Source organism: Leuciscus leuciscus (assembly GCF_965113295.1).
Source record: "Leuciscus leuciscus genome assembly, chromosome: 5".
NCBI lineage: Eukaryota > Metazoa > Chordata > Actinopteri > Cypriniformes > Leuciscidae > Leuciscus > Leuciscus leuciscus.
In genome coordinates this window covers 48,296,881-48,322,718 of record NC_138729.1, presented here as the reverse complement: position 1 = coordinate 48,322,718, position 25,838 = coordinate 48,296,881, and the positions used below count along the sequence as shown (strand labels likewise).

Sequence of the window (25,838 nt, the reverse complement as noted above, 5' to 3'; positions counted from 1 at the left end):
CTACAGGCCTGGTGTGGTGCGTGCGAGTGGAGGAGACGCTGCCCACGACACGTGACGTGTTGCATTGTCCACCCAATTAGGCTAATAAAGTAATGAAGTAAAAAACACAAATGCTTGATCAAGGGCCCGGCCCGAGGATAGTGGCGGGAAATATCGGCCCGACCCGGCCCTCGGGCAGAGAATCTAAGCTCTCGTTTGGAACAACTTGAGGGTAAATGATGACAGAATTTTATTTTTGGGTGAACTATCCCTTTAAGTAAAAAAAAAAAAAAAGAAGCTTTTTAACTTTTGAACAAAGCTTTATCAGGCCAACATTGCAGGACTGTCTCAACAACCTTTGATTTTTTTACATAAAAATTCTGTTAAATGAATTTATTTGAAATTCTACTTTCATTCTGGTTTGAATTGCAATTCCACGTCCTGTTTGCTACAGTACCTCAACTCAAATTCAAGAACTTCATTGCAATTTAAGAGGCATTCTCAATGGTTTTCACTTGGATATAATAAAATTGACTTGGTTTTACCTTTACAAATCAGTCTAATGGTTCGTAGATCCCTTGTTAGGGTGCATCAATCTGAGGTAGAGCAGTGATTGCTGGAAGTGCACTTTCATCCCTCGTGGGGTTTTGGCTGCTTTGGTGTCCTTCCCTGTTTTCATTGGTAATCTTCACTGATTAAAGGTCTCTCAAAGCGAGACTGTGTGTGTGTGTGTGTGTGTGTGTGTGTGTGTGTGTGTGTGTGTGTGTGTGTGTGTGTGTGTGTGTGTGTGTGTGTGTGTGTGTGTGTGTGTGTGTGTGTGTGTGTGTGTGTGTGTGTGTGTGTGTGTGTGTGTCTGTGTGTGTGTGTGTGTGTGTGTGTGTGGGGGTGGGTAGGCATGTCTTAGATGGTGTCTGATGTTTAAGAAATGATTTTTCTCTGGTGCTTGTTCCTGTCATCCTCTCTTCCTCATCAAAGTGGATTTAGTGACTCAGTGTTTTGGGGTTTGGTCTTTCTGAGCGATGTCACGCTTGAGATCAGCCTGCTAATACTGGGCGATGAGTTAGCTTTAGCTCAAAAAAAAAAAGAAAAAAAGTGTGTCAGTGTGTGTGTGTGATTTGTTTCTGTAGGTTTTAAGTGGTGTTTTTAAACCATCATTGTTGCTCTTGCTTAGCTTTAAAGGGCTAGTTCACCCCCCAAAAAAAATATATATTGAAATTCAGAAATAATTTACTCATTTACATTTAGCCATTTTGCATATATCGTCTCATTTTGTTCCAAGCCTGTAAGGCATATTTTGAATTTTTTTATTTTGTGGTGAACTATTCCTTTAAGGATTTGAACAAAACCCGAACAACTTTGGCATCCTTTGCCAGTCAGGCAGGTGTGGTGAGTGGCGAGTTTTTGCATGGGTGAGAATCACACGTTAACTTCACAAAATGTAAAAATTTTCAGAGAGAGAGAGAGAGAGAGAGAGGTCCTCAAATGAGGGCACTGGAGTGAGAACTCTTTTGGCTGTATGGCCTCATAACTCTGAAATGAGAAAGATGGGAAGGAAAGGGAGGAATCTACTTACAGCTAATCTACTTCCTCACATGAACCCAAAGTCACACACACAGCTGTGGAAAGTGTGTGAGGGGAGTGCGGTAAGTTAATAGCAGCAGAGGGAGTGACACAGTTTAAGAGTTTAAGAGCTTCTGTGTCTTTCTCCGGAAGACTCGGATGGGAAGAGTATCACCTCTCAACAACACAACAGAAGAGTTAATGTGTGTGTGTGTGTGTGTGTGTGTGTGTGTGTGTGTGTGTGTGTGTGTGTGTGTGTGTGTGTGTGTGTGTGTGTGTGTGTGTGTGTGTGTGTGTGTGTGTGTGTGTGTGTGTGTGTGTGTGTGTGTGTGTGTGTGTGTGTGTGTGTGTGAGAAGGTAAAAGGATCCGTCTTCTAGAATTTAAACTCTCACATACCAAACACAGCTGCTCACAGCACACACTGCAAAAAAATATATATCTTCTTACTCAGTTTCTTTTGTCTTTTGTTTTCCAGTACAAATATATAAACATTCTTAAACATTATTACTTGATATGCACACTGACTTTAGGTATTACGCCTTGTTTTCTGAAAGTTGCATCAAAATTATCTGGTAAAATAAACTTAATTCAAAGGAGAAACGTGTTATTTTTCTTACCACATTTGCAGTAATTTAATAAATTAAATAATATTTATATATGTAATTAAAATAATAATAAACAGTAATAGCAACATCATATTTAATCAATTATATATATATAGAGAGAGAGAGAGAAAGAGAGAGAGAGAGAGAGAGAGAGAGAGAGAGAGAGAGAGAGAGATTTGTCGTTTATTACCTCATCAATATTGTATTTTCCATGCTAAGTGTATCTTTAAAGTCTGCTTTTTTCTATAGGGAACAGTTTTGCAATGCATGAAAAATCTTTCCTTGACTCTTGTAGCAAGAGTGCAGAAAGTCTTTTATTACATTTATATTTATTAATTTAGCGGACGCTTTTCAAGGTGACTTGGAAAAGATGCAAAATTCAATGAAAATGAAAATATCTGCGATAAATCACATGGAGCCCTACAATATTACCAGTGCCGCAGAATAAGTGCAAAACAATTCAGAGAAAGAGTTTCTTTATTTTAAACAACAGCAAGTGGATTTCAGATGAAAGAGTTTACAGGGGAGTCGTGTTTCCAGACAGATAAACCCCAGGTTTTTTTGGGGGGAAAAAATTAAATTAAACTTTGAAATCAGCAGCAAAAGGAATATTACCTGCGCTGACTGACTATACACGAGTAAGGGATAATGTACAGGCAGTCGTTCATTTTCGCAAAATAATGAGTTTATTTTGCAGTGTAATATTACCGTGCACATAACACGGCTGCTTACCAAATAAAAGAGCAAATAGACATGAAATATTGATTTGGGCTGAAATGATTATGTGAGAAGAAAGTGAGTGTGGAGTGAAATGAGAGGTATGAATCCAGCACAGATGTGATTGTGTCCGTGTGTTTGTGTCCACAGTGAACGGAGGCTGGTCCACATGGACCGAGTGGTCGACGTGTAACAGTCGCTGTGGGCGGGGCCTTCAGAAACGAACCCGTAGCTGCACCAATCCCGCGCCTCTGAACGGGGGATCGCCGTGTGATGGACTGGCCATCCAAAAAATCTCCTGCACATCAGTGTGCACAGGTACCAAGAAGATGCCACGTTTAATTTCACATGGACAGAAATGAGACAGAAGTGCAAGTCGTGAGTCGTGAAATTGTAAAAAATGCTTATCACGTGACATTGGCACAAGGTATTGACCTGTACTTCTGTCTCTAACAGCCTTATTTTTGTTTGTGTTTGTGTTGTTACCCTGACCATCACCCATAATTCTGCACGAAAGTCCTCTAAATGAGATTGTGTTTGTTATTTATGACAACATAAATTCAAAATGGCTGACAAAAGTGGTGAAACTATTAAATTAGTTTGTAATGAATGATTCATCAAAGATTCATCATTGTTTAAAAAAATTAGAATGATTATATTCTTTGAAGTAAAAAATTATTAAAAAAAATTTTTTTTATAAACATGCTTTGTACTTAGTGATATATATAGTGACTTATCAAACAGTATAAAAAATACGATAAGATTAAATATAAAAAATTATCTATAAATTTTTTATATGATGTCACAATAATCACAACAGTGCTATTATTTATATTATATTATTGTATTTATTAATATTTTGATTTAGCTTTTATTCTATTTTCAGTTTTCATTTGAGTTTTATTTTAAGTTTTAGTCATTTTTATATTTCTTTTATTCTTCTGTTCTTGTAATGTTTGTACTTTACTAACTTTTGTACTTGCTTATTATATTTAGTTTACAAGGAACCATTTCAAATTTTTATTTAAGTTTAGGTTAAAAAAATTATATAGAATATTTTATTTTATTTAAGCTTTATTTCAGTTAACAAATAAAATTTTAATAGTTTTAGTTATAGTTAAAAACAACATTTAATATTTTATTTTATTTCAATTATCAAATGCAATTTTAATAGTTTTAGTTATAGATTTTAAAAATCCATCTAATATTTTTTTTCCAGCTTTATTTCAATTAAGAAATACAATTTTAATAGTTTTAGTTATAGATAAAAAAAATCCATCTAATATTTTATTTTATTTCAGCTTTATTTCAATTACAAAATACAATTTGAATAGTTTTAGTTATAGTTGTGGTTAAAAATAACAGCACTGCATGACATGTGGAAGTTTTCATAGAGCTCTGAGTTTGTAATCACGATACTCTTCTGAAACTAATTACAGTATTTCCGTCATGACGTAAACATACAGCGAGGTCCGTTCTTAAGCCTGAAAGAAACATGATAGGGAATTTATGTCCGATTTTTTCCCACATTGACATTTATTCATTTGGCAGTCGCTTTTATCCAAAGTGACTTCCAAATGAAAAATTCCTTCCATAATCAGAAGGATGGAAAATTCACTCTGAGACTATTGAATTACAAGTGAGGAATTCCTTTCATAAAAACTTCATTCTTTTCCAGTCCAGTCTGAGTTCTTCACCTCTTGATAGTATCAGACAAATGCATCTTTTCCAGGCCCATCAGTTCAGCTTTCAAGCCAGACTCTTCCCCTATACTTTGGCCCCTTGGGGCCCCTAAGGGCCGAACACATTTCCATTCCCTCCTGCCGGTGAGAGTCAGTTCACTGTGAAGCAGGTGAGATTAAAGCATCTGAACCCAGCAGGAGAGATGCCAAAGTCAGACGCTAATGACTGACCCATATACAGCAGTGCACTTACTCCCTGTGACAGAATCCAGAGACAGGCTGGGAACCAGACCACAGCAGAGCCATGAACGGAAAATGCTTTTAATTTAAATAAATTTAATTGTATTTAATTGTATTTAATTTTATTTAATTTTATTTAATTTTATTTAATTTTATTTTATTTTATTTTATTTTATTTTATTTTATTTTATTTTATTTTATTTTATTTTATTTTATTTTATTTTATTTTATTTTATTTTATTTTATTTTATTTTATTTTATTTTATTTTATTTTATTTTATTTTATTTATTTATTTTTATTATTTTGGTGTAGTTACATTTTTGTGTGCAACATGCACGAGGCAGTCCATTGCCAATGCTTTGTTACTCATTTCACATGCAAAGAGCTTAGCCAGTCATAACATATTTTATTTATTTATTTAATTTTTATTTAATTTAATTTATTTATTTAAAAAAAAATTTTTTTTATATATATATATATATATATATAAACATAACATATAAAATGTTAATTATAGCATTTAAAACTACCTTGACCATAACATTTTAATGGAAGAGGAATATAATAAAATTATACAATATTGCCTCCTTAATAAAAATAATCAGTGTGTATCACAGTATTTTTAATTCTTGTTTCTGTTGTTTCTGGTGTGTGTTTAGTTGATGGCGAGTGGGGTGAATGGAGCAAGTGGTCGGCGTGTAACACAGAGTGCACACAGTGGAGGAAGAGAGAGTGTAACGCCCCGGCACCCCAGAACGGAGGAGAAGACTGTGACGGAGTCACGCTACTGTCGCAGAACTGCACTGATGGACTCTGCCTACAGAGTGAGTGCACTCTCTCTCACACACACACACACACACACACACACACACACACACACACACACACACACACACACACACACACACAGGGACCAACAAATGTCCCCACAAGGATAATGATTTCGGATGTTGCCATCTTTGTGAGGACATAACTTGGGGATTACCAGGACCACACACACAAACACATACACACACACACACACATTGTGTTTTCATGTTTTATGGGGACTTTCCATAGACATAATAATGATTCTTATACTGTACAAACTGTATATTCCCCTACCCCTAAACCTAATAAATAAACTTTATTAGCTTTAATTTAATATATTTTCAGTTTTCATTTTCATTTTAGGTTTTAGTAATTTTGTTATGTGCTTTTATTATTTAATTTTAATACTTCTATTTAACTTTAATTTATATTTATTTATTTGTTTTTGTTTTTTGTTAGTTGCCAAGTCAACATTTCTAATTTTCGTTGAAGCTTTTTTTAAGTTTAAGTTTTTCATCTGATATTTATATTTTATTTTTTATTTCAGCTTTATTTCAAATAATGCGAAATTGTAAAAAAAAAAAAAAAAAAAAAAAGCACGTCTTTTTTTAAAAAAGCACAAAAGTATCACAGAATTATCCCTTCTGGCACGTGTTGTATATTCCAAGTGTTCTGGGGGTTTATGATATGAAATTTAATTATTATTTAACGAAAATCTTGACCTTGGCCGTTTGGTCTTCTGTGCACGGCTACACGACATCTCACCCAGAAAAAAGCACACAAGTTGTGAGAAATCAAGATTAACAAAAACATGACTAAAATTCAATAAGCACATACAGTACATTTACACTAAATAGTAACCAATAAACCTAAAAAAAAACAAAAAAAAAAACAGTTAACAGCCAAATTGAAAATAAAGTAATAATCAGTTCATAAAAAAAAAAAAAAAAAAAAAAAAAAGGTTGTCTACAGAATCTTGCATAAAACTTTCTCCGCCTCTGAATTACTTTCCTTTTCAGCTGATTTCACCAAGGCCATGTGGATTATTGGTTATTGTCATCATCTGTTTAGGCTGTTGTTGTTGGTTGCAGACCGTAGTTAAACACAGTCCTTTAATGCAAGTTAACATGGCGACTCTGAAATACGTCACATTACAAAAAGTAAATTGCTAATGTTGTTTCTTGTTGACTTTAATGCCATTAGTGGATTTGTGTATTGCTTCTGTGTGTAATAAAGCACATAAACATGGCATTTCATTTGTTTCAATCACTGTTACAATGGACACTGTACAAATTGGTGTTGAGAATCTTTGAGAAACTAGTGGTTTGATCGTCTCTACAGAACTGACAGGTGACATGAATGTATGTAATCATGAGCCATCAGCGTGGCAGTTTAATTTGTCTGCTGGTGTTTAGAGCAGTGAGCTGAGAGAGAGAGAGAGAGAGAGAGAGAGAGAGGCAATCTCCTCTGTTTTGTGTTGTGTAATGGACCTCATGTCTCTCTCTCTCTCTCTCTCTCTCTCTCTCTCCCCGCAGGCACTTCCTCAATAAAGTTTAAACTTTAAAAAGTTCTTCCCCTTAAAAGTTGAGCAGGCACAATCCATTTAACCCCACTCAACTCAAGTCTCTCAACGGTAGCGGCTCCTGAGTGTAAATGTAGGTAGGGCAGATTCTGGGTCTTAGTGCTAGTTCGTGATAAACATTTAGTAAGCTTTATATTGTAATTGCTGACACATGCAGACACACTTTTACGCAGGTCTAATGTCTAAGGGTGGTGCTCTAATGTTGATCGACAGGCACGCATGAATAGTATTGCCTTAATGTAGTATTTATTGCCTCCGAGTGTCGTTTTAGAGGTGAGGAAAAGAAAATATCTATTCTCAGAACAAACATAAAACAACACAACATAAGGCTTTCACATTGGCATGTTTAAACTTTCATTAATTTGATACGAAGAACAGACATGCCAACTGGGCTGCCTTTCCTAAAAGCATCGTAGGCTTAAAGGGGTCATGAACTTTTTTTTATTTTTTTTTATTTTTATTTTTTTATTTTTTTTTTTATTTTTATTTTTTTATATGGTTAAGTGCTCACGGAAGAGATTGGTTTTCAGCTGTTTTTTGAATGTTGTCAGGGATTCTGCATTCCGGATGAGGGTGGGGAGAGCGTTCCACCAGCATGGAACTGTGAATGAGAATGTTCTGGAAAGTGATTTTGTGGCTTTCTGTGATGGAACCACGAGACGTCGCTCGTTGACCGATCGTAGGTGTCTGGTAGGGATGTAGACTCGTAGGAGTGAGTGAAAGTAGGAGGGAGCTGAGCCTGTGATAGTTCTGTAAGCAAGCGTCAGTGCCTTGAACTTGATGCGAGCAGCTAGAGGTAGCCAGTGCAGAGAGATGAACAGAGGAGTGACGTGGGCCCTCTTGGGCTCGTTGAAGACAAGACGAGCTGCAGCATTCTGGATCATCTGTAGGGGTTTGGTCGCACATGCTGGGAGTCCAGCCAGAAGGGCATTGCAGTAGTCAAGCCTAGAGATGACCAGGGCCTGGACGATAAGTTGTGTTGCATGCTCAGTTAGGAAAGGCCTGATCTTCCTGATGTTGTGCAGTGCAAACCTGCATGATCGAGCTGTCTTTGAAATGTGATCTGTGAAGGTCAGCTGGTCATCAAACGTTACTCCAAGATTTCTGACCGATCTTGATGGGGTGATTAATGATGACTCTAGCTGGATGGTGAAGTCGTGCTGTAGAGACGGATTGGCAGGGAGGACGAGAAGCTCAGTCTTTGCCAGGTTGAGCTGCAGGTGGTGTTCCTTCATCCATGTGGAGATGTCCGCCAGACAGCTTGAGACCCGTGCAGCTACTGTGGGATCATCTGGTTGAAAGGAGAGGAAGAGCTGTGTGTCATCAGCATAGCAGTGGTAGGAAAAACCGTGTGCCTGTATGATGTGTCCCAGCGATGTGGTGTAGATGGAGAAGAGGAGGGGACCAAGAACTGAACCCTGGGGAACCCCTGTGGTCAGCTGATGTGCTCTGGATACCTCGCCTCTCCATGCGACCTTGAAGGACCTACCTGTGAGATAGGACTCAAACCAGTGGAGTGAAGTTCCTGTGATGCCCAGTGATGAGAGGGTGGACAGAAGGATCTGATGATTCACCGTGTCGAAGGCAGCAGACAGATCCGATCAACAATGCTTTTGAGAAATGAAATATAGCTGAAGTGGATTGATATCATCCTGGTCTGGAGTTAGGTTTACACACTGAAACGTGAAAATAAGTGGGGCTGTTTGACATTTGCCCCAATGGCTCTCAATCAGAGCGCGCTGCAGTTCCATTTTCCACCACATATTTACATTGGATAATTGTGGGGCGCTGTAGAGCTGGGTAGGACTAAGGCACTCTCTGCCCAGCTTAGTATCATTGTACATGCCTGCCGAAGCCATACGCTGAATTTTAATATATCCTGCTCCCTTTACGGTTTAAAATAGTCTAGAAAATCCACAAATACTTGTGACCGAATGCTGAACACATTTATTATTGGTTCAGTAATATAGCCACAGTGGTCTCTCAGCATCATTACTGCAGTGTCACATGATCCTTCAGAAATCATTCTAATATGCTGATTTGCTGCTCAATAATTTCTTGTTGTCAATGTTAAAAACTAGTTGTGCTGCTTGGAAATCGTGATACATCATTTTCAGGGTTGTTTGATAAATAGAGCAGCATTTATTTGAAACAGAAATCTTTTGTGAGATTATAAATGTCTTTACTGTCAATTTAAAGCTGCCGTCGGCAAGTCTGGCAGATTGGGTCGATTAGCCAAAATTTTGAATGTTTACAACTCTCATGCCCCTCCCCACTACCAGCGAGCACCCTCCCATCGAGGTCGTGCTCGTCAGTGCGTCACTGTGCGTGTGTACCTGATTTTCTGTGAACGCGTCCGTCTCTTCAGCATCTATCAACACCATGGACTCGGAGGTAGGCTGCCCTGGCTAATCTATCCATAGATAGCAATAACCGAGGAATTGGAAGCTTGTTAGTAGATTTTCTCTCCGCCATCACGCTTCATGCAATCTCCAGGCGAACTTCAGGCGTGGCGTGTGCATGTGATATTAACGTGCGCGAGTGAGGGGGGATCTGTGGCGTGTGCACGACCTGTGATTGACAGTCAGATCTCACACCCCCCTGCGCTGATTGGACCTGATGAAGCGGGAGCGCTGGATTTTTGCAAAACAAATAACACGCTCCAGGTGGAGTTAGAAGCTCAGGGTTTTTTTTAAAAACCAACTTATTTATGTTGTTCTGTCGGATTATAGTGTCGATTACACTGAATATGATCAAACATTTTTTTTTTTCGGCAGCTTTAATGTCCTTGCTGAATTTTTTTTTTTTTTAAAGTACTGACCCCAAACTTTCGCGTAGTTGAATATGGCCACAAAAATTTTTATCAGCTTGTCAGTTACAGCTTGTCTGTAATTAAACTGCTCTACATCATGAAAAGATTGTAGATTGGCTGCAGTTTGAAACTAGTATTCCCACAATAAGTGTGACAAAATTGTGATAACCACATGTTTACCTGATTACCATCTCACCAGGGGAGCCTGACTGTTAGATGTTTCCAGCTGGTATGTGTTGGTACAGTATGTTGTTTCCCTCTGTCGGTGAGATTTCACGGGAATTTCCATCTGCATGTTCAGTTTCTCATGCTCTCTTCACACCGGATCTTCTGTTTAGGCATTTCGGTCTCACATCACCAAATAACATCTCGCTGTTTTTGTTTGACATTCATATTATTTTGTCTAATACCCCCCTTCCTCTCTCTGAAGGTTCAGTATATCAGCTATCCGTTCAGCCTAAAGGGACGGGAGAGGAGGGGTTTACATGTGAGTGTCTATTCTGTCTTTCATTTTCTTGCTTTGGTTTTCTGGGTCCGTATCTCTTGTCTCGCAGTATCTTTGGCTTCATATTCTCTCGCTTGCGCTCTGTTCCTCGCCGTCTACGGGAGTGAAAGCATGCAGTCTGTTTGTCAGAGTCCTTTGATTTGGTGTTTTGCTTCGTGTTTTGCACCATTTTATGTTCTGTGTGTTGTTTCCCAACTCACATCCACATACTGTATGCTTTGTCCCTTTCTCTCTCTCTCTCTCTCTCTCTCTCTCTCTCTCTCTTCCGCTGAGCACATTCACAGAGTTGAATGGAAACCTGAACATCTCTGGAGTAAAGTCAGGCTTGGCTAAAGTCTGTGTGCTGTTTGAAACTGGAGAACTCTCTCTGGTCTTGCAGTATGACCTGAAGCATCTCAGTAATTCTCTTTAAAGGCAACAAGAAATGAAAATTGATCCCATTTACTTTCTTCAGAAATTTCCTGTGCTTTTATTTTTTCACAATTCATCTGTGCATGATATTTCCAAGATAAAAAAGGCCAGATGCTATTTGAACCCCCCTGTAAACAGGATTTGTAATAATATATAAACATATGTATTTGTGTACATATGTACGATGGATGGATGGATGGATGGATGGATGGATGGATAGATGGATAGATGGATAGATGGATAGAAGGATAGAAGGATAGATGGATGGATAGATGGATGGATGGATGGATGGATGGATGGATGGATGGATGGATGGATAGATAGATAGATAGATAGATAGATAGATAGATAGATAGATAGATAGATAGATAGATAGATAGATAGATAGATAGATAGATAGATAGATAGATAGATAGATAGATAGATGGACGGACGGACGGACGGACGGACGGACGGACGGACGGATGGATGGATAGATAGATAAAAATTCTTTAAACTATATTCTTTTCTGCTAAGTTGATCATGACTTTGTGGGCAAGAAACAATAATATTAACCAATAACATCACAGCCTACTCTTTACGATCCAATCAAATCCCGATGGATAAAATCAGGCCCCGCCCTGCATTCCCACTCGATATTCTGCGTCACGCTGTGGAGGTTAAATGCCTTTTGAATATCGTTTCATGTCGTGTTTAATGGGAACCAGCAGCTCCTGGGCAGAAGGTAATCTTCATATACATGTTATTTACCTCAGTGGCTTTAAACTTCTGTCCTGCAGATAATAACACGCAGATGAAGACTGTTATGTCTCCCTCATGGCGTTTGCCCTTTAAGAGTGTTTGACTTCAGATGTGAGCTTAGGGTTATTGTAGAGATTCTTCAAACTGGATTAAAAGCGAAATGTTTGTTGTGAACATGAAACCCTGAGAGATGAACCGAGGCGAATATCAAACAACATGATTCAGGCTTTCATTACAGGCCACCGCAGTGCTCTGTTCTTCATAAAAACAACTCATCAGTCATAACATCAGTCAGCCTGCTTCTTGTCTGTGATTTTGACTATATTTACCCTCCTTTTATCTGTTTTGTTTTTATGTTGTCTTTCTGCTCTTTATCATGGGCTCACTTTTGAGCAAATGAAAGGCACTTTCAATTCCAGTTATAAAGGTAAACAAAGTCGAGTCGTGGCTGGTGGCCCAATGGTTAGTAATCTAGGCTGGTAACACAACGGTTTCAGGTTCATTCCTCAAGCAGAGAGCAAAGGTCACGACAATAACCCATTAGCCGGTGTATAATCCGTGCAATCAGGGTAGGGTGGCCGTATGTCCAGATTTTGTCCGGACAGTCCGGATTTTAAGCCCCCTGTCCAAAAAGGAGGACAAATGAGTGTCCGGCTTGAGGCTGCGCGGGACACTCATTTGTCCTCCTTTTTGGAGTTTGCACTGAATCAGCCTAAAAAACCCCGCTCTAGAATCTTTATTGGGACACAGCAGCATAGTGTCTAATGCCGGAAGGTCTCTGGTCAAACAAATTATTGGCTGAAAGCGGTGTCAAATAAATATCTGATATATCATTGGTTAAAATGATTGTCACCTGAGCAGCTGCAGAGGGGGAAATTCTTTGTTAAGGACTGAAATGTGTATTTATTTATTTTTCGCATTCATTATTTGTTTATTTATGTATTTCTGTAATTTCCAGAAGTCCAGAAATGTTATGTTTTCTGGCGCTATGCACTTTTCAAGACAGCTTCATCTCAGTGGGCAGTTTTTGAAACAGACATCACAATGTCTTGAATAGATAAAAATACTGTGAACAAACACTTTTTTGCCTCTTCTGTTACACATGGGTCTACATCAAGATATATCGTAGATCAAATTGTCTGGCAATGAATAGACTATTTCAGAATCACTGTTGCCATTGAGTACACCAGAGTACACCAGAGTCCTATGCAATTATTCATGCCTCACTAAATGCCGCAAAGTGTCCTCCTTTTGGGTGTTTTTGAAATGGCCACCCTAAATCAGGGGTGAGAACACATAAAAGCAAAAGAGCAAACCGAACGCTGTGAGTGTGTGTTAGAAATTAGGAATGGTGAGAGAACATTGAGCTTGGTACATTTTTCATCTTCAAACCAAACTTGGGACTTCAGCCGAGAAAGTTTAAATCCCGTCTGGCTAGAGCTCTTCCCATAATGTTACTCATTAGATCAGTAGAAGGAGAGTAGACGGTCTTTTGTGTCTGTTTGAACACACTCGACCACATGAGCGTTTACACTATGAAAGCAATCCGGTCAAATGTGTTTTCGACTACCTCTGAAAGAGGGCAAAAGTGGACATGCTCAAAACTTTTTAAACCCTGTTTACACCTGTATTTAGCGTCTTCCTCTTATGATCCGACCGTCCAAAGCGCTTCTTAATATCAGGTGTAAACAAGGCCTTAGTGCAAATTCACATGCTGTCACACTGGATAGTTTCAATGTACTGTAATTGACAATTTTTTTACTATAGTTTAACTAGATTAAATTGAGTAGTTCATATTTTAGCAAGTAACATTTTCAACACTTGTATATTTTGATTGAACTGAGACCTGAAACATACTGTCATCAAGTACTGTACACAAACACCTTTAGTTACACATTATTCATGTTTTGTTGTGCAACTGTAACACAAAAACACATTTTAAGTATGCACAGTGGCAACATGCACACAATGCATCATCTAAGCTCTCACGTTTACATACTAGCGACTGTGTTGCAGGCTTAGCGTTTTATTTTAGGTCTGTACTTATGTTGAACCATATGTGTGTGTGTGTGTGTGTGTGTGTGTGTGTGTGTGTGTGTGTGTGTGTGTGTGTGTGTGTGTGTGTGTGTGTGTGTGTGTGTGTGTGTGTGTGTTGGGATATGTGGTTTACACGGACAACACGCCGGACATTTCACCTGGGCTCCCCGGACCTAAGGGTAATACGGGGACTATGCCAAGGTCCTCATAAATCAAAGAGTGTAACTGCATTTGTTAGTGTCTGAACAACATAAATTCTCTTTTTCTTTGAAAGTCCTTATTTACCACTTGACCTGATTTTGAGTGTATGCCAGTGTATAGAACAGCGACCCCACAGCTGGGTTTTATATTGCAGTTTCATACACATTTCTGATACACACGGTGCATTTTGGCGGGCCGTCTTGTGATTGGCTGGTTTGCGCACGTGGGCGGTAACAAACAGAAGTCGACGGGAAGCTCCGCCCACAGCACATGGCCCAGCTGTCGCTAATTAAATACCTAATGGACCACACCTCGGAAGTGTCAGCTCGACGTCGTTGGGTTTACTGGATTAAATACATACAGGTAATAATTATATTTATACATATAGTTGCATTTTTGCATGAAGTGTTTCCTATTTGCAAGAAATTGTAACTTGTAACTTACAATTACTGTAAAATGCTATATATTTACCACAATATTAGCTGAGCTAGCTTGAGTGGCTATCAACATGTCCTGCTCATTAAGCCTCGGGCTAAAGAGGTGGAGGACATCAGGTAGAGATGAGGACAGAAGTAACATTGCAAGCAGGTCAAATTTGGTAGTTTTGTTTTTAAAATGAAAGCTAGCTAGGTTAAGTTGAGCTGTGGCTACCGCATGGCTTAATGAGCAGGGCGAAGCTAGTTAAAGCCTTAACTTTTACTACAGACATTGTGTTTGTTTTATAGAATTAAATATTTTCTTAGTAGCCCAACATTATTTTGTTTAAATATGAAGTTGCAGTGACACAGGAAGGCTGTGATATCATTAATATGAGTACTTTCAGGCCATTAAATAAATGTAATGTGTTTATGATGTTCTGTTAGTGTACTAAACCTGTAAGATAAATTAATTGGTACCATAGTAACCAACCACAATGATCAATATACAAAACATGCTGTGTGTAGAGTGTTATTTAAAAAAAAAAAAAGTTAAAAACAGTGTTTTTATATTCTTGACTTTATTTAACTAACTTTGTGAAATTGTTAGTTCTCATATAAGAAATGCTTTAACCATAGAACATTTCACATACCAAAACACTGTACATTTTCCATCAAGCTTCAGGTGGAACATGATTTTTATAGCTTTTGTTAGCACCACCTAACCAGCACACCATAGATGATACTGACCATTACAGAATGTAAGAACAAAAACAATGAAGTCATCAAATGCTGTGTTCATCAGAGTGTAGTTTTCATAATCCACGGTCTACAATATATATATATATTTTTTTTTTTTATACAGGGCCTTGATGATGAAATGTCTCCAAAGATGTGTTGTACCACAAATCCCCCATCCACAACTGATGATACTGAAGAGGTATGTCCTCACAAAAGATAGATTTTTATTAATGTCTTGCACTTGATTGTTAATATCAGAAAAGTTGTCAGTGAGTTTTAAAGCAAGGTTTTCCTCTGTCTTTCTGTCAACACTAGAATGGTTTCTTTTTTTATTCAGATGTCAAATGTCCTCTCTAGTGTCACGCTCCCAGGACTTTCTCTTTATTGTCCTTTGTCTCTGTTTGATCTTCTACAGCTGACCACTGAGAGCAAGTGCACCCATACAGCCGTCAGCCACCCGAATCAGACTAGTCCAGAGCTCGGCCCACTCACCAAGGTTGGAGAGGTAAATTAAATTTGATGTACAACTTATTTGTGGCAAAATGTTAAATATGCCAACCTATTTCAATATATGTGTGTGTGTGTGTGTAGTCACCTGAGTAGAACATGCTTTATGTGGACAGTCGCCTGAGTAGAACATGCTTTATGTGGACAATGGAATGGAAGGACAGTCAGTATAATATCTGAGTGTATGTGTGTGTGTGTGTGTGTGTAGTCACCTGAGTAGAACATGCTTTATGTGGACAGTCGCCTGAGTAGAACATGCTTTATGTGGACAATGGAATGGAAGGACAGTCAGTATAATATCTGAGTGTATGTGTGTGTGTGTGTGTGTGTAGTCACCTGAGTAGAACATGCTTTATGTGGACAGGCGCCTGAGTAGAACATGCTTTATGTGGACAATGGAATGGAAGGACAGTCAGTATAATATCTGAGTGTATGTGTGTGTGTGTGTAGTCGCCTGAGTAGAACATGCTTTATGTGGACAATGGAATGGAAGGACATTGTCTAAACATGCTTTTTCAAGCTTCAGTCAGTATAATATCTGAGTGTATGTGTATCAAACACTGAACCCCACCCAAACATGACTTGGGAGGTCCATACAGTTTAGAGGGTCCCGTCCCCAGAGGCATCACTTTGGTTTTTAAGAACACTTGGACTGCCTGCATTGGATCTGTATGTTGGTTTAATGTGAATGCTAAGTTGTTTGGTTACATGTAATGGAAAGGCACCCATTCAACAGCACTGACGAAAATTCATGACAAGATGTCATTTAAAAGAATCATAGCAAATCTAAGAACTATAAAAGGACTAACACCTCACTCCATGTAAAAGCTTAGTCAATTATTCTAGAAGTGCAATCATTCTACGAAGTTGGCTGACAATAGATAAACAACAAAGTAATCAAATGCTGTATTCATCAGTGTAGTTTTCATAGTCTACAGACTGTAGTCATGTGGCCTGTTCAGTGACTAAAGAACCGTTTCAGAGACTACATGTTTTCCACAAAACACTCACTGAAATACAGCCATGATATCTTTTCACTGAATGCTACACAGGGAACATCTTGTCTTCAAGATATTTATTATAATTGATCTTTTTTTGTTGTTTATTCTTTTTTACAGGGCCTTGATGATGAAATGTCTCCAAAGATGTGTTGTACCACAAATCCCCCATCCACAACTGATGATACTGAAGAGGTATGTCCTCACAAAAGATAGATTTTTATTAATGTCTTGCACTTGATTGTTAATATCAAAGAAGTTGTCAGTGAGTTTTAAAGCAAGGTTTTCCTGTGTCTTTCTGTCAACACTAGAATGGTTGTTTTTTTTTTATTCAGATGTCAAATGTCCTCTCTAGTGTCACGTTCCCAGGACTTTCTCTTTATTGTCCTTTGTCTCTGTTTCATCTTCTACAGCTGACCACTGAGAGCAAGTGCAGCCATACAGCCGTCAGCCACCCGAATCAGACTAGTCCAGAGCTCGGCCCACTCACCAAGGTTGGAGAGGTAAATTAAATCTCATGTACAACTTATTTGTGGCAAAATGTTAAATCTGCCAACCTATTTCAATATATATGTGTATGTGTGTGTGTGTGTGTGTGTGTGTGTGTAGTCACCTGAGTAGAACATGCTTTATGTGGACAATGGAATGGAAAGACATTGTCTAAACATGCTTTTTCAAGCTTCAGTCAGTATAATATCTGAGTGTGTGTATCTAACACTGAACCCCACCCAAACATGACTTGGGAGGTCCATACAGTTTAGAGGGTCCCGTCCCCAGAGGCGTCACTTTGGTTTTTAAGACTGCCTGCATTGGATCTGTATGTTGGTTTAATGTGAATGCTAAGTTGTTTGGTTACATGTAATGGATAGGCACCTTATTAGTTATACTGGGCTACATGAAGTCAGCTCCAGGCACTGAGGCTAACCACAAATTCTCCATCTACAATTTAAAAATATGAAGAAGGTATATCTTCATATAGGATATGCTTTAAATAAGCTGCATTCAAACATTCAAAGGAAAAAACAAAAACTCAGATAATATCTACAAGGGCTAATTTCTGCACAAACCTTCAATTTCAATCTCATCCAGTGACTTCCCCTGCATGCTGGAAAGGTTTCCTTTCTCCATTGACAAAAGGAGTTTGGAAATCTTAGCCAGTTGTGTTGTGGGAACTGGTAATCTGTAGAAGTCGCGGTGAACACAAATGTGTTCATCAGTGTAGTTTTCATAATCCACGGTCTACAATATTTTTTGTTTGTTTTTTCCTTTTTACAGGGCCTTGATGATGAAATGTCTCCAAAGATGTGTTGTACCACAAATCCCCCTTCCACAACTGATGATACTGAAGAGGTATGTCCTCACAAAAGATAGATTTTTATTAATATCTTGCACTTGATTGTTAATATCAGAAAAGTTGTCAGTGAGTTTTAAAGCAAGGTTTTCCTCTGTCTTTCTGTCAACACTAGAATGGTTTCTTTTTTTATTCAGATGTCAAATGTCCTCTCTAGTATCACGCTCCCAGGACTTTCTCTTTATTGTCCTTTGTCTCTGTTTGATCTTCTACAGCTGACCACTGAGAGCAAGTGCACCCATACAGCCGTCAGCCACCCGAATCAGACTAGTCCAGAGCTCGGCCCACTCACCAAGGTTGGAGAGGTAAATTAAATTTGATGTACAACTTATTTGTGGCAAAATGTTAAATCTGTCAACCTATTTCAATATATGTGTATGTGTGTGTGTGTGTAGTCACCTGAGTAGAACATGCTTTATGTGGACAGTCGCCTGAGTAGAACATGCTTTATGTGGACAATGGAATGGAAGGACAGTCAGTATAATATCTGAGTGTATGTGTATGTGTGTGTGTGTGTAGTCACCTGAGTAGAACATGCTTTATGTGGACAGTCGCCTGAGTAGAACATGCTTTATGTGGACAATGGAATGGAAGGACAGTCAGTATAATATCTGAGTGTGTGTGTGTGTAGTCACCTGAGTAGAACATGCTTTATGTGGACAATGGAATGGAAGGACAGTCAGTATAATATCTGAGTGTATGTGTATCTAACACTGAACCCCACCCAAATATGACTTGGGAGGTCCATACAGTTTAGAGGGTCCCGTCCCCAGAGGCGTCACTTTGGTTTTTAAGAACACTTGGACTGCCTGCATTGGATCTGTATGTTGGTTAAATGTGAATTCTAAGATGTTTGGTTACATGTAATGGATAGGCACCCTATTAGTTATACTGGGCTACAAGAAGTCAGCTCCTGGCACTGAGGCTAACTACATATTCCCCATCTACAATTTAAAAATATGAAGAAGGTATATCTTCATATAGGATATGCTTTAAATAAGCTGCATATAAATAAGATACGCTATAAATAACAAAATGCAATAAAAGGGTAATCATATGTATGAGGTAAATTAAATGTCACATTGGTATTGGATTTAAAATGATTGGATATCGACATGTAAATATGAAATATCTTTCTGTCCAAACTATGTGGCGTAAATATAAAATATCTTTGTCCAAACTATGTGGCATAAATAAATACTACAATTAAATTTTTCGCCAACAGTGTCAAAAACACCGCCTTGTGTGCGCAACAGTATCCTCCTTGGACAAGTGTGTTCGTTGTGTGGGACCCGTATCTTCCTTCAAGTGGCTTGGCTATCGATGCACAGGTTAGATATTTAGTGAATTAGTATAGAGTGTAATGTGTTGTGCTCTAACCACTTAAATAGACCTGCAGTGTTAACATTATTTTACTCAAATGTGTTCCAGTTTGTTCAGGGGTCTGGCATAAATCCTGCCTCAAGCAAATTAAAAGAGATGACTTTAACAGCACAGCACAGGTGAGTATCTACTAAGTGAGTGTTGAACTTGAACTGGCTATAAGATTCAATCACCATGTCAAATAATTTGCTTTCTCACCAATTCAGGCGCAGCAGTCTCCTAAGGCTTCTGAGGATGAACTGCTGTCAGATCAGGACAAAATTCCACATCCAGAATTGGACCAAATATCATCTGATGATGCTGAGGACATGTCTGACAAGGAATACATACCTGATTCAGAGTCAGAATATGCTTTGTCACTACTTGCCAGTAGAAGAACTGAATGTGGCATTTGTGCCATAAATGTCTTCCTGTTTGCAAGACCAACGTCAATGAGCCACTACAGAGGACATGATTGTTTGCATGTTCATGCAAGCCAGTGTGGAGCAAAGCACCCTGAGTACCTTAGGTCAACGCAACTCAGGAAACATGTTGCCACACTCTCACAAGTCCTTAATTTAAAACACAATGAACTTGATCAGGTTGCAGATTTCCTGGGTCACGACATCCGTGTTCACCGCGACTTCTACAGATTACCAGTTCCCACAACACAACTGGCTAAGATTTCCAAACTCCTTTTGTCAATGGAGAAAGGAAACCTTTCCAGCATGCAGGGGAAGTCACTGGATGAGATTGAAATTGAAGGTTTGTACAGAAATTAGCCCTTGTAGATATTATCTGAGTTTTTGTTTTTTCCTTTGAATGTTAATTTATAATCATCTAGACTTGGCGTAGTCAGCATCCCTTTCCAAGAAAAAAAAAAATCACCTTTCATGTCCAAGTATGAGTCGAGGACTACTATTCAGAAATATAAACTTAAGTCTACAGTATGGCTGGACAGTAATTCAAAATTATGTTTGTGTAGGTGCAGTCGAATTACTTTAAATATGAACCTAATATCAGATTGTGTAATCATTTATCTTATGTGCTCATGGACCACATTAAACATAAACGCAGGTATAATAGCTCAAAACTACTCAAGTAAAAATAGTTACTTTGCAAAAAGTGGCAAGTACAAAACCAAGTACTATCTTTTCCTTATTTGATGTGGCTATTTCAACCACAGATTTTTATGTCCAGCTATTTATGAGAGTTTTACCAGAGCTGTAAACTATTTGAGTAAATGTAATTAGTAACAGTACAACTACAAAGTAGCCAAAAAGTTATGCAATTACAAATTACATTTTGCATGGCACCTAACTTTTTCTGCAGCAGTTTGTTTTTGCTATAAAGAAGTGATATTTCCATCTAAGTGGCATTGACTGAACTATATCTTGTGCGTTTTGCCCTTACTCACCCAAACTTGTCAACAAGTCTACTTTACATGAATGCGAGTGCATTAGTAGGTGCTAAATCGCAGACGTTTGATTTAGATGAAGTCAGGACTGCAGCCAGTGATGAGTCCAAAACCAGCACATCCAGTGCAAGTAGACTTTGACTATTTAATTTGACTTAACATAATTTTTTTTTATCCACCATATTGACAAGGCCTTTTTGAAGGATATTGGTTTACGTGTGGCCTTTTTGTGCACTTGAGCTTAACTGAGACTTGAGAGTTTGTAGACGTTTAAATAGATAGTTCACCCAAAAATGAAAATTGTCATAATTTACTCACCCTCAGGTTGTTCCAAACTTGTCTTTGTTCTGCTGTACTAGTCAATGGCTGGCAAGATCTGCTTGGTTAAAAATATATAAAATATCTATCTATGTGTACAGCAGAACAAAGAAATACAGGTTTGGAACAACTTGAGGTTGACTACATGAAGACAGAATTTTCATTTTTGGGTGAACAATCCCTTTAAGAGGCTGTTGTGTCGACCCTGATTTATTAGACTATTGAGGTGTTCAGTTTTATTTAGATTTTAGAAAATAAACATGACTTCTCATTTTACAAATCAATTGTTTCTTATTTTCACCTGCCTGTCTCAGGTGTCAAGGACTAGTGCATCTTTGAGCCTAGATTTAGTAGAAGTAAAATACTAAAGTATTGTTAATCACTTTTACTCGTATTGGTAACTTGTAATAGAGTAATTTATGCTGCAAGGTATCTGTCTTTTTACTCAAGTATGGTTTTCAAGTACTCTTTACACCTCTGAGTTTTACTAATGCCATTTTCCAGATGAGATTGCGTTAAGTGATGCTGAAGACAGTGGGAGCGAATCTGATGACAGCAACACAGATCTCACCGCATCAGAGCTTGGAACTGTGGAGCCTATGGTTTCTGACTCTACAACCACAGAGCAAGACCATGACATGGGAGACTTTGGTATGTTAACTCAATTCATAGTCACTGCTGATAAAATGTATATTTTCCTGTGACAAAAGTAACTTGTTAAATTGTTTTCAACAGGATCAGTGTCATTTGTGTCGTCCACAGTAAGTGAGAGTGTACCTCCCTCTGAAGGTAAGATTCAGATTCAAGACGTTTATTGTCTATGCACAGAAGAAACACAGTGGTTTATACCCTACAATGAGATTCTTATTTTGCCCAACTCCCTTAAAGGGATACTTCACCATTTTTTCATATTAAACTGTTATTCCCTTAACTAAGATGAGTTGATGCATACCTCTCTCATCTCAGTGCGTGCACTCAATCGCTCTGGCGCGCGGCGACAGTTTGATAGCACTTAGCTTAGCCCAGATCATTCATTAGGGACCAAACAGAAATGAAGCTAGAAGCGACCAAACACCTCCACGTTTTCCCTATTTAAATACAGTTACACGACCAAGTATGGTGACACAAAATAAAACGTGGCGCTTTTCTAAGCGGGTAAAAAGGATAACTGTAGTGTATGGCGGAATAGCACTGGGAGCACTTCGACTAGGTGTAAAAAGCAGAGCCGGACAGTAACGGAGTACATTTACTTGAGTACAGTACTTAAGTACAATTTTGAGGGATCTGTACTTTACTCGAGTATCATTTTTGGGGAGTACTTATGACTTTACTCAAGTACATTTGAGAGGCAAATATTGTACTCTTTACTCCACTACATTTCTATCCATAACCGTGAGTACCCGTTACTTCTAAAAAAGAAAAAGAAAAATCTCGGAAACCCTCAATTTGTTGTTTCCCTCTCAAACGTGATTGGATTGTGCAGGCGCCACTGATTGGGACAGCCTATCAGCAATCACCTTCAGCTTTCCGCCAAAGGTCAACTCCATGGTCAGATTTAGATAAGAGACGAAACCATGGATGAAACAATGGATGAAGACGCAGCAGGTCCGTCCCGGGAATGTGCCAACCCGTGGCCCCACCTCGCCAGACTATTTCAATTTTCTGAACAAGTTAATGATAGTTTTCGCTTCAAGTGTTTGCTGTGTTTACCAATGTAAGCACTGTGGCAGTAGTAATGCAATATTTAGAAAATGTACTCTTGTACTCTTGATACTCAAGTACTTTTAAAAACAAGTACTTCAGTACTTTTACTTAAGTAGACATCTGACTGTAGTACTTTTACTTGTACTTGAGTAAAATTTAGCAAGGTGTATCTGTACTTTTACTCAAGTAATGAAGCTGTGTACTCTGTCCGCCTCTGGTAAAAAGTCACGTTGGTTCTAATGACAGAAGTGAGAGGGAGAGGATTTTTCAAGCGTGACTTTTTACTGCGCCAAGTCGAAGTGCTCTTGAGTCCCAAGTGCTATTCCGCCATACATTATAGTTATCCTTTTTACCCGCTTAGAAAAGTGCCATGTTTTATTTTGTCACCATACTTGGTCATGTAACTACTTGTGTAACTGTTTTTAAATAGGGAAAACGTGGAGGTGTTTGGTCGCTTCTAGCTTCATTTCTGTTTGGTCCCTAATGAATGAACTGGGCTAAGCTAAGTGCTATAAGTGTCGCCGCGCGCCAGAGCGATTAAGTGCACGTACTGAGACGAGAGAGGTATGCATCAACTCGTCTTAGTTAAGGGAATAACATAGTTTAATATGAAAAAACGGTGAAGTATCCCTTTAACATTATTATGCACGTCTTTGTGATGTATTCAACTATCAAAATGCAAGAGTAATCTTAAAGAAAGAGATATAAATGAATAGCCCTAAATTTAACTGTACTGCATTTGTACAAAACATCTTGTCTGCAAGGGAGCATATACACTTACTTTATTATCAGGAAATGTATACTGAATTTGAGGTAAAAGTAAAGTTACCTCCTCCTCTTCACATGTTCTCTTGATTGCCCATGAGTATGTTCTATTAATTCTCTTTTTAGCAAGTTGGTTAAAAGACTAAAAATGAATTGGTCTTGATGACTGAGTCACAACATGCCACAAAATCTGGAAGATTAAGAGGTTAAAAGTAGTATTAAGCTGATTGTTACGTACAGTTTCAATATCAAGACTAAACTTTCAGACCAAGTTCCAACACTATTTAGTTAACCTTATGAAATCAGATTTAAACTGAGAATCAGACCTTAAACCCCATAGTCTTGGTTTCAATTAAAATACGGTGTGTTAAAGTACAATGCCAAAATTACTTAAGACATGTTACTAATTATAGTATTACTTACTGCAATTAATTCAAATAGCAAAAGGTTTGGCCACATAAATAGATGAACAGCAGACATTCTAATAATACTCCATATTGTCCGCACTCTAATGTGGGCTAGTAAAGTTGGTGAAATCACATCGAGTGAGACACCAACTGATACCCAAAGTGAATTAAGAAAAGTAAACTGCAATTTCTTGTCAACTGTGGCATTAACTGACCTCATGTTTTGATGGCTTAAACTGGACAACACATTTAGTGATCTATTCATTTTTGTTTGCCTATCTTCCAGGGAAGTATGCTGATGAGGAACATGGATCCAGAAGAGTGGCAAAGAAAGTGTGGTCTAAGGCTGAGGTCGCTGCAGTAATGCGACACTTCAAAGGTCATATAAGCAGGGGAAAACTGGCCACCAAAACTGAATGCAGTCACTGCAAACTGGTGGAAGACCCCGTGTTGGCACAAAGAACAGTGCAAAATATAAGGGACTTTGTTCGAAATAGAGGAATAGCTGCAAAGAGGCAGTCAGAAAAAGAAAAGATTTAAATACACTGACAATTGTGGTGGTGTTTCTATGTTTGTGTTAAAGGAACACGCCGACCTTTTGGGACTTTAGCTTATTCGCCGTATCCCCCAGAGTTAGACAAGTCCACACACACCCTTCTCATCTCTGTGCATGCCGTAACTCTGTCTGACGCACCCACCGCTAGCCTAGCTTAGCACAAACACTGGAGGTAAACGGCTCCAGCTAGCATACTGCTCCCAATAAGTGACAGAATAACGCCAACATTCTCCTATTTACATTTTGTGATGTGTATAGTCACAGTGTGTATGAATAACAAGGTCACATGATACACAGCCATCTTCTAACCGTATACATACTGGGAACTATATTCTCATAGAATTAACTATATAGAAGACGAAGCACTGCTGGCTGGAGTGATTAGCACAACCCTCTGAGCGAACTCTCTGCTCCTCACCACGGGCTTCTCAGGTCCTGCGAGCAAATCCTTCCGCAGTAGCAGTGCTTCGCCTTCTGAGAATATAGTTCCCAGTATGTGTACGGTTAGAAGATGGCTGTGTCTCATGTGACCTTGTTATTTGTACACGCTGTGACTATACACATCACAACATGTAAATAGGAGAATGTTGGCGTTATTGTGTCACTTATTGGGAGCAGTATGCTAGCTGTAGCCGTTTACCTCCAGTCTTTGTGCTAAGCTAGGCTAGCGGTGGGAGCGTCAGACAGAGTTACGGCACGCACGGAGATGAGAAGGGGGTGTGTGGACTCATCTAACTCTGGGGGATACGACGAATAAGCTAAAGTCCCAAAAGTCCAAAGTTCCTTTAATGTTTTAAATAGAGGCCGTCACAAAAGCAAACTGTAAAACAGCTTTTATTTTATTTTATATATTTTTTTATTTTTTGTTATGAGCAACCATGGGTCTTTTGAAGTTGGGTAAGAATGACTTATTTTACCTTTTTTGCTCCATTCTCATTGTCATGGCACTGGTGTTGTGTGACAATCTATTGTTTAGCTCTTACAGGCTGTTATCTGGCTGTTAGTCAGTGTCACCAACTAACAATGGTGATGTTAGAGTTGTGCAATAAAATAATAATTCAAGTCCCATTAATGCTTGGTGGTGTCAGGTTAATGTGTATTTATGTTAATGTGTATTTATGTTAATGAGCAAGTGACGTCATTGTCCCTTTAAAGTCCCAATAATGTTTGTTTTGGTCCTTATAAGTCACATATTCTTCAAAAAGAGAACTGTCTCTATAAACCACAATAATTTTAGGGTGGTGTGTATCACGCTCTGAAGGGTGTATCTGAAGTCTAAAGTGTCCTGAATTTTTTCCAAATTTTTTTGAGCGTTTTAATCTAACTCTCATAGCTCTAGGACCTCAGGAAAGGGTAGTCCATCTAAACCACCACCGGGCCTGTTTGGAGAAAAAGTCTGGCTAATCCACATA

The 25,838-nt window shown here is 38.5% G+C and overlaps 2 protein-coding genes across 5 annotated transcripts in view; both read left to right on the top strand.

Moving 5' to 3' along the window:
• Nucleotides 1–25,838, top strand: part of unc5ca (unc-5 netrin receptor Ca) — a 181,469-nt gene that overhangs the window by 106,317 nt on the left and 49,314 nt on the right. For 2 of the 4 annotated variants that reach the window (XM_082171066.1, XM_082171065.1), the window contains exons 6-8: nt 3,013–3,180; nt 5,445–5,609; nt 10,420–10,476. In XM_082171066.1, the coding sequence (XP_082027192.1) occupies nt 3,013–3,180; nt 5,445–5,609; nt 10,420–10,476 (390 nt within the window). The remainder of the gene's footprint in view (nt 1–3,012; nt 3,181–5,444; nt 5,610–10,419; nt 10,477–25,838) is intronic. The other 2 variants (XM_082171068.1, XM_082171067.1) reach the window with 1 other exon arrangement.
• LOC309499731 (uncharacterized protein) lies at nt 19,098–25,630 on the top strand. The gene is made up of 6 exons (XM_082171156.1): nt 19,098–19,228; nt 19,329–19,399; nt 19,487–20,024; nt 21,499–21,645; nt 21,730–21,783; nt 24,157–25,630. The coding sequence occupies exons 3-6, from the start codon at nt 19,589–19,591 to the stop codon at nt 24,408–24,410; spliced, it is 891 nt and encodes a 296-aa protein (XP_082027282.1). The 5' UTR covers nt 19,098–19,228; nt 19,329–19,399; nt 19,487–19,588; the 3' UTR covers nt 24,411–25,630.

Excerpts from the sequence above, each read along its gene's own strand:
- LOC309499731 (XM_082171156.1), top strand. The coding sequence starts at position 19,589 with ATGTCTGACAAGGAATACATACCTGATTCAGAGTCAGAATATGCTTTG. Across the intron at positions 20,025-21,498 it reads GGATGAGATTGAAATTGAAG|ATGAGATTGCGTTAAGTGAT; the intron begins GTTTGTACAGAA and ends GCCATTTTCCAG. Across the intron at positions 21,784-24,156 it reads GAGTGTACCTCCCTCTGAAG|GGAAGTATGCTGATGAGGAA; the intron begins GTAAGATTCAGA and ends CCTATCTTCCAG.